General features: G+C 35.1%; 2 protein-coding genes across 2 annotated transcripts; one reads left to right on the top strand and one right to left on the bottom strand.

Moving 5' to 3' along the window:
* Positions 1 to 1,031: 1,031 nt before the first annotated feature.
* On the bottom strand, positions 1,032 to 2,859 carry LOC132067752 (uncharacterized). Its single transcript, XM_059461056.1, has 2 exons — positions 2,471 to 2,859; positions 1,032 to 1,927 (listed from the first exon to the last, which is right to left on the bottom strand). Exons 1-2 carry the CDS (start codon positions 2,785 to 2,787, stop codon positions 1,057 to 1,059), a joined length of 1,188 nt encoding a protein of 395 aa, XP_059317039.1. The 5' UTR covers positions 2,788 to 2,859; the 3' UTR covers positions 1,032 to 1,056.
* A 2,670-nt stretch (positions 2,860 to 5,529) lies between these two features.
* Positions 5,530 to 8,060, top strand: LOC132066770 (uncharacterized). The gene is made up of 2 exons (XM_059459984.1): positions 5,530 to 6,074; positions 6,909 to 8,060. The coding sequence occupies exons 1-2, from the start codon at positions 5,758 to 5,760 to the stop codon at positions 7,777 to 7,779; spliced, it is 1,188 nt and encodes a 395-aa protein (XP_059315967.1). The 5' UTR covers positions 5,530 to 5,757; the 3' UTR covers positions 7,780 to 8,060.
* The last annotated feature ends 963 nt before the right edge of the window (positions 8,061 to 9,023 follow it).

Raw genomic sequence — 9,023 nt, 5'->3', positions numbered from 1 at the left:
TCTGTGGCAACAAAACCATGTGGAATAATCAGAATATTGTCGAAGATGGAATTAATTATACCGTTCAGTAGTTTTGATCATCAGGGTGAAAATATAAGTACTGGTTTTGAGCCAAGAAATTGTGGAAAGAATGATGTGGGAGCAAGAAAGAGCTGGATGTGACAAGAGTAGAAGATCATGAAGAACCTGGTGATGAGTGGAAACACTTTGGATGCTATGTGTTGGCTATGTCGCTATGATTCTCCAAAAATGTTGTCTCACCCGCTCTGGATCCTCCAAAAGTGCACTACTTTTGGAGAATCCGCCATGCACCTGTCGATATTTTTTACGGGTCCGAGCAACATAGCGTGTTAGTTGAGAGTTTTGTTCTAAAAAGGATCGATGGTAGCTCGGTCATGACTATAATTTTAGGCACTCACCAAATAAGAGGCAAATGGGAGTGAAGCTATACACTATATGATATATCTGCACTTTTCAGCACAGAAGCAGCACTTTTCAATATTTCCAATACACGTTATGACTCAGACAAGCTTAAATGGAGTGACATGGACAATGATGAGTCATACAATTGCCACCTGCCTTATAGTTTAGAGACACTAGTAACTTCTCTGGTATTTAGAGAAAAACCAGTTTCAGAGTTTCTTCTTTTCTTGAATAATGGTGCTGAAACACTAAAACCATTTAATGTAAGTCCTATGCTTCTTCTATGTCTCAGCCTTTCTGCTTCTTCTGAATTTAGCTTTCTTGGATTTTCACTTCCGTCAAATTGTGTAAATTTCTTTAAAAGTCACAGGTAATTCTTCATAGTAAATCTGATATGATAACAGGGAATTTGATACATTCTCAGTGTATATAACTTAAACCTTTTATACAAAATAGTCACACATGCACACAGAAACATCAACACTACATCTCTTAAACTGCATAGAAAGTAAAATCATATAACCAAAGTAAAATCATATAACCCTAAAATTGCAAATCTATACCCGTATACACATCGAGTCGTGATAATAAGCCGGCATCACTTATAATTGTTTTTGCATATGCTACTGAACATCACTCCCATATGCTCTTAACCTTGTCAATGTGCTTGAAATCATAAGTCATCACCAAGCTTCTATCCATTCTTCTCAATACAAACCTCTCAACCAAAACATAGCAACTGAATCTTTTCCATTTAGTACTAATTTCTTTGTATTGTTCTACTTTTTTTATCCTCCCTTGATTTTGCCATCCAGCTCTTTCTTGCTCCCATTTCATTCTTTGAACTATTTCTCGTCTTAATCCCAAACTTGTTACTTCATTTCCATCTTTATCGTAGTTTCTAAACCATATTACGCCTTCAATGATATTTTTATCATCCCATGTTGCTTTAGTAGTTCCGGCAATCAGGACAACTTCTGTGTCAAGAGCAACATCCACAAGTACTGAGTTCCCTTCATTAATGTTGTCATTTTGACAAGTAAAAAACTGCTCCCATCTCTGCTCAAGCGTCATTTCGTAGAACATCGATCTCTTCATCTGTTCTTTAAGTACTGTTCCATCTTTGATAAATACGAAAGGACAATACCATTTCCCCACAACGACGACTTCGGAACTCTTAAAAGATGATGTGAAATTGAACTCTGGAAGTTGTTGCCTCAACTCAACATTGAGGCCTACAGCATCATCATTTAGTTCAAAATTTTTAGGAGTTTCAGCAAGAAGATGCCAGCCTTTTCGCCTCAGAAAGTACGGTGGAAAACCATCTGGTGCAAGAGACTTAGCAAAAAAGTTACCTTTGGCATTGCAACCTGTATCATATAGACATATCTCAAACTGCTGATATGCCTCCTCTGGATCTAATGGCTTCGGTTTAACGTCTCGTATGCATCTGCAGAAACAACAGGTTTGCTTGTCTTCCTCCGTTGAACATGTAAATGCTTGTCTGCAAATTGGCCATTTGGTAATTGTAAGATTCATTAAGTTGGCCAGTCTAAAAATTCTAATAAAGGAAATTCAAAACAATTCAAGAATGTCACACTTGAAAATTGTAGCCTAAAGCAATTTTACTATATAGTTTTATATAATACCCCTACTTGCACAGTACAATTTTCTGATGAACGGGATTTAATTCAACCTCCTTTGGACCATATAGATCCGCCGTTGACCTTGGTTTATCAAGACAAAATAAACCAGAAATGAATTTCGCTATGTTGCTCAGATTCTCTAAAAAATATTATCGCACCTATGGCGGATCCTCCAAAAATGCGCTGCTTTTGGAGGATCTAACAGGCACATGTCGATATTTTCAAAGAATTCGAGCAACATAGATGTTATGCAGTACTCCAATTAATTAAAGGCTAAGACATAATACTACTGATTCTGAAATTTGTCATGCTATTTTCTTCTAAAATATACTCAAGAAACAGAATCACATAATTAAACAATCAGATCATAAAAGATAAAATGTGCAAATATACTAACATACCCCTTGTGTTTTCCATGAGGCTTGATAGCATAATATTGATTGGAAGACAATGGCTTATTAAGAACTGGAATGAACATTACATCGTCGCTGCTAACTATCATGGTATCACCAGTAACCGATTCGTATCGAACGGACAGCTTCTTGTTCTGAGGGAAAGGGAAGTCTAAGATATCATAATTTTTGCAAAGTCCAAAACAGCAATAAGTTTCAGATTCTTCATCTTGAATCACTAAGTAACCTGAATTTGGACCTTCAGGAGGTAATGAAAGTGCATCTGGATTCTTTAGGTAGTAAGAAAGAGGCCTTGTTACATACATTTTCAGCAAAAATTGCTAACTTGTTTGAATTTCTGTCTACAAATTTTCTTTTGGGGATATATATTATGTTCATAATCTTGTTTTACATGTATATGAAGAATAGTCAAATTCAATTAAGATTAAACAACTGAGGCAACTACTTTTGGCCACAGAACCAGCTAGCTAGTCAAGTCAACATGTTGATAACTTCCCTTTTTTTTTTTTTTTTGATGACTTTTCAACGCTGTTTTTGAAGGGCTTAATCAAGAATACTTAATGCAGGAAAAATCATTTTTTAATTTAAATATCCTGTCATGCTGTTTCTAAGAAGGTTGGGAGAAATTCCTTGATCTACATGAAATATCTATTACAATATTGTACAATAATGTGCTATTGTAAGTAATAAATCTAATACTTTAAAAGATCAATAAAGAATGAATTCGTTAAAGCCCAGCTAAACTATAACTATTTTGCGAGTTTTATACATTTTTTTTGGTCCTTATAAATTTAGGTGCCCTTCTTTTAAAAAAAAAAAAGGTTGAAAATCTAATCTTTAAATTTTGTCACTTGTTGCTTGGTTGGAGTTGTTTAAGCACTATTTGTAGGGAGAAAACTAAACTCCATTTAAATTATGCCCTCATATTGCTTTGGGGTGTGGTCTTTAATTTTTTGCCCTTCGCATTGCAACTTTGAGCTTTCGCGCCAAAATAATGAGGTTACGAGTTCGAACCCCGCTCAAGCATAAATTAAAAAAAAAATCGCAAGACAAGGTTTGGGTCGCGTGTATATATATGCTTTCACGGACCCGCATACTTTTTGTTAAGGAATTACACATTTTTATGCGGACCGCATACCCATGCCTTATGCGGCGGACTTGCATTATAAGTATAAGTATAATTCGGGTCCGCCCCCATAAGCATAACTTTGATAATTCCTTCACAAAGTTATGCCGGTGGGGGCATACTTTTAATGCTGAAAATTATTTTTTTATTTTATGTTGCGACCCGCATAACTTTGTGAAGGAATTATCAAAGTTATGTCGACCAAAGATACTTATGCCAAGTCTAAGCACTAATTATAAGGCATAGAGTATGCGGTCCAAATAACTTTGGTAATTCCTTCACAAAGTTATGCTTGTGATTTTTTTTTTTCAACTCCTAATGGGGCATACTTTTAATGGGCAAACTTTTATGCGGATCCGGCATAAACTTTTGAATGAATTATCAAGTTATGCCGGACCCGCGACATACTTATGCCAAATGTTGGATCGCATAAGGCATTTTAATATATGTCGGGTCCGCATAACTTTGTCAATTCCTTCATTATCTCCAATATTGTGTATGCTAATACGTCAATAAAGGGGGGGCATAGCGAAATTTAAACTTGCCTTGCGAATTTTTTTTTTAAATTTTGATTTGCGCGTGGGTTCAAACACGGAACCTATGGGTTTTTTTTTTTCTCAAGCATATTTAGGGCAAAATTTAAAGATTTCAAATATGAGGAGCAAAATTTAAAGACCACCCCAAACGAAGGGCAATTCTGCGAATTGCCCAGCAAGAACTAGTGAGACTACAAAATTAAAATATAATTATTTCTTTCTTAAATTTTATGTCCAGCTAAAGTGTATTGTGTAAAATGAAACGGAGGGAGCAACATCTTAATAGTACCTGTTTTCCCTGTGGCTCCCACATAGAAACTTGGGCACAGTGAAAATGTTGAAAATCCCCCAATTCATAAATCATACTTCCCGTCTCAAAATATTTATCACATTTTTCATTTACATGTCTATTAAAAAAACATTTATAAGAGTAATATTTTGACTATTTTACCCTCTTAACATATTTCATCATCTTCTCTCTCATCAATAAATATTTACTTTATTAATAATGAAACCTGTTAAATGTTGGTATATGAACTCACAAAATCAACCCATTGATGTAATTAATATAAGGGTAAAATGGAAAAAAGTTACTTAATTTTATCTTGGGTAAATAAAAAGATAAATATTTTAGTAAGGACGATAAATATTTTAAGACGGAGGGAATACTGGAACTTTAGACAATCCCAAAAAAGATGGCAAATTAAAATAGATAATGAAATATCGGAGACGAACGTGACACCAAGGAAGTGTTGGAATAAATCGTGTTGCTAAACTATGGTCCTGATAACCGTTGTTCATTACTACTTTCTTTAAAATTACACTAATTTATAACATGGTTTTGACTTTACCCCTAAACTTCAGTAATCGTTGTTTCAATATTTTAAGATAGTTCAATTATCAGGGAAATTTCTTCCTATCTTCTTTGAAACAGCATGAAAGAACATTATCTGATTAATAAACCCCTGTACTTGTATAAAAAATTGCTTTGTCTCTATTATGCATTCTTTATTGAATTTAACTTCTATGCACTAACAAAAAAATATATATAAATTATACAACTTAGATTAAATAAATAAGAATTACAGGTAGCCATTCATAAAAGATGAGATTAGTAAACCAAAAAATAAGGTATATCACCAGGTGCAACTTTTTAAATTACACTTGCACAGTAATACTTTTTTACATTGTTAATGTATTTAAGTTAAATCGTTCTTGATTAAATAAGTTATTAGTTTCAGCTCTGACTATATGACAAGCTGTTCCTGCAGAGAAGCTGCAGTTTGTAATTAAACAAAGATCACGATCTCCACTATATCTTTCAACACAAGCAATATTGTGGACACTTGGAACAAAGAACAAATTCCTTGTATTTTCTTAAAATAAAAAAGGTAGAACCTATGTGAATTACTCCAAAAAGTCAACCTAAGACTAACACAAGGCCAAACAAATAAAAAAAGTTGATTCATCAATATGTTGATAACTAGCTGGTTCTATGGCCTAATATATACTATAGCTATAGGAGGTTATTAACATGATTCTCAAAGAAATTTTTTGAGACAGACATTGAAAACAGTTAGCAGTTTTTTTGTTTGTTTTTGTTTTTGCAGAAAATGTATGTGACAAGGCCTCTTTCTTACTACCAAAAGAATCCGGATGCACTCTCATTACCTCCTGAAGGTCCAAATTCAGGTTACTTAGTGATTCAAGATGAGGAATCTGAAACTTATTGTTGTTTTGGACATTGCAAAAATCATGATCTGATGGACTTGCCTTTCCCTCAGAACAAGAAACTGACCGTTCGATACGAAACTAGTAATGGTGAGAACCAGATTATTCTCAGGGATGGTGTAATGTTCGTTCCAGCTCTTAATAAACCATTGTCTTGCAATCAGTATTATGCTATCAAGCCTCATGGAAAGAGCAAAGGGTATGTTATTTTAATTTTTGTGACAGTTTATATAATTCTGTGATTTGATAATTGATTCAGGCTAGTAACACGGGAAAATCACGCTGTATATATAAGGTTATCATTCTTTTTATAATGTACATATAGTAAATGATGAACCCTTCGTAAAAATTATGTGTCTGCCACTGGTTAGTTAAGAGTACACATATGAATCTTCTTATTCCTGTTCTGTACTTTAGAAGAAAAGAGCTTAGCGTTAGTATTGTGTCTTTACCTTTTCTTAATCGGAGTGAACACAACAATTGATTCTGACAAAAGAAAACTCTTTTTCTGGTTTATTTGTTTGCCTGGATAAACCAAGGTAATGAATTGCCTTATGTTGGTCTTTATTTTGAGCGATTCAAAATTTAATGTGGCTATTGTCGATGCTACATATTCCTATAAAAGCGGTTGAGAGATTTTTTCAGTTGAATTTCCACATAGCTTTGAGTTTCCATGATTTCATCCTTTGAATCTTTATCATTTCACTCTGATCCAAAGTCTTTTTTCTATTCACACAAAATTCCTACAAAAGCAGTTGAGAGATTTAAGAGTTCTCTAGAACTTTTATTTGAGCATACCATAGACGATTCATTAGTGGTTCGTTGTATCTTGTTATTAGGACGTTATTTTGCTATTTGCATCGGAGTGGCAACAAAAATCTACTCTGAGGATAGCGCCTCCCACAACGTGAACTGAACCAGTTTTTTTACATTCAAATCTCTATCTTTTATTGTTATTATACTTGCTGATTCTTATTCATTTATTAAGAGTTCTTCTGCTTAGTACTTACACATCTATTGTAATAATTTGCAGACGAGCATTTGCTTGTTCAAAGGAGGAAGACAAGAGAAACTATTGTTTCTGCAGATGTATACGAGACGTTAAAACGAAGCCAATAGATCCAGAGGATGCATATCAGCAATTTGAGATCTGTCTATATAATACAGGTTGCAGTGCTAAAGGTAGCTTTTTTGCCAAGTCTATTGCACCTGATGGTTTCCCACCGCGATTTCTAAGGCGAAGAGGTTGGCATCTTTGTGCTAGAACTCCTAAAAACTACGAATTAAATGATGATGCTCGAGGCATCAATACTAAGTTGAGGCAACAACTTCCTGAGTTCAATTTGACACCCTCTTGTAAGAGTTCTGAAGTTGTTGTTGTGGGGAAATGGTATTGTCCTTTCGTGTTTATCAAAGACGGAACAATACTTAAAGAACAGATGGAGAGATCAATGTTCTATGAAATGACGCTTGAGCAGAGATGGGAGCAATTTTTTACTTGTCAAAATGACAACATTAATGAAGGGAATTCAGTACTTGTGGATGTTGCACTTGACCCAGAAGTTGTCCTCATTGCCGGAACTGATAAAGCAACATGGGATGATAACAATGTCATCCAAGGAGTAATATGGTTTAGAAGCTATGATAAGGATGCAAATGAAGTTACAAGTTTGGGATTGAGACAAGAAATAGTTCAAAGAATGAAGTGGGAACAAGAAAGAGCTGGATGGCAAAATCAAGGGAGGATTAAACAAGTTGAACAAAACAGAGAAAATAGGACTAATTGGAAAAGATTTAGTTGCTATACTTTGGTTGAGAAGTTTGTGTTGAGGAGAATGGATAGAAGCTTGGTGATGACTTATGATTTCAAGCACATTGACAAGGCTAAGAGCATATGGGAGTGATGTTCAGTAGCTAACACAGAATTTTTCATAAGTAATGCGAGTTTATTGTCACAACTTGATGTGTACTCGAGTTTAGATGTGTGGTTGTGGAGTTACACGACTTTACTTTCTATTCCAATTTGATTTTTATTTGCATTATCTATTAAGTGATGTCAGTATGTATATATATAAATTTTAGCGATTTTTGGTAATACTCTTGCCCAAAGGTATCTCCGCCACTAGCAATGTTATGACACTAGACCTATTTGATGTTTCTATATGCATGCGCGAAAATATCATGGACCTAAGGTGCAAAAATTTGACAAAGGGTCTAAGTTATATATGCTGACAACTCTATTGAATTATAACACTATCAATGTAATTTAATCAAGGCAAAAGACATAGATTGACCCCTAAATTATACCCAAAATCTCGATATCATACTCAAACTATTAAGGTGACCTATTACACACCTAAACATTTAAAATGTGAATTTATTTACCCTCTGAAAGCTGATGTGGCATAAAATAAAAAATAATTTAAAACAGGCGTGTTTTGTTGAATTTATTTATCTTTTTATGTTTTTTTTGTTGTTGCTAAATATACATATTTTAGGATCCCCTCTAAACCCCCACCCCCCCCCCACCCTCCCTCGTTCAGCCTCCCTCCTCCTCATTCTTCTCTCTTCTCATTTGAGCGACACCGAGACCACCCCCACTAGCCAACCTCCACCTCCACGTCACCCCACTCCCTCTTCTCCTCCACCTTCAAGCCACCCCCCCCCCCGTACCCCCACACCCTTCTTCTTCTTCTTCATTTCAAATTCACAAACAAAAAATCTGAAATATCACCCACTTCTTCTTATCCAAAAACCACCCAATGATTTCTCCAACCAACCAAAGCAACAACCGTCCATTGGTATACTTGTGAAATTCCCCACATTAAATTAATAATAACAAGGCACTATTGCCATTGATGTAACGTTGATAGCAGCAGCAGTAGTAGTAAAATTACTAATACTCCCTCCGTTCAAATTCATTTGTCCACAAATGCAAAAAGATTCCATCGTTTTTGCTCAATACCATATTCTGGCGACTAATTAATTGAAAGCATTTGTAGGGGAACGATGGTGGTCTAGTTGGTGTTTCATGGAGGGTTAGAGCCGGACTTCCAGCGAAATGGTGGTGGTGAAATTGGTGGCGATGGTGGTGGCGGATTGGTGGTTCCAGTGTTGGGGTGATGGTGATGAAAAATATATAATTATT

This window comes from Lycium ferocissimum, chromosome 8, assembly GCF_029784015.1.
Source record: "Lycium ferocissimum isolate CSIRO_LF1 chromosome 8, AGI_CSIRO_Lferr_CH_V1, whole genome shotgun sequence".
Taxonomy (NCBI): Eukaryota; Viridiplantae; Streptophyta; class Magnoliopsida; order Solanales; family Solanaceae; genus Lycium; species Lycium ferocissimum.
This window is presented reverse-complemented; position numbering and strand designations above follow the sequence as displayed.

What these genes read in the sequence shown, in the direction of transcription:
- LOC132066770 (XM_059459984.1), top strand. Translation starts at nt 5,758, where the DNA reads ATGTATGTGACAAGGCCTCTTTCTTACTACCAAAAGAATCCGGATGCA. An exon ending in CCTCATGGAAAGAGCAAAGG is followed by an intron (nt 6,075 to 6,908) that starts GTATGTTATTTT and finishes AATAATTTGCAG; the next exon opens with ACGAGCATTTGCTTGTTCAA.
- LOC132067752 (XM_059461056.1), bottom strand. Translation starts at nt 2,787, where the DNA reads ATGTATGTAACAAGGCCTCTTTCTTACTACCTAAAGAATCCAGATGCA. An exon ending in CCTCATGGAAAACACAAGGG is followed by an intron (nt 1,928 to 2,470) that starts GTATGTTAGTAT and finishes GCCAATTTGCAG; the next exon opens with ACAAGCATTTACATGTTCAA.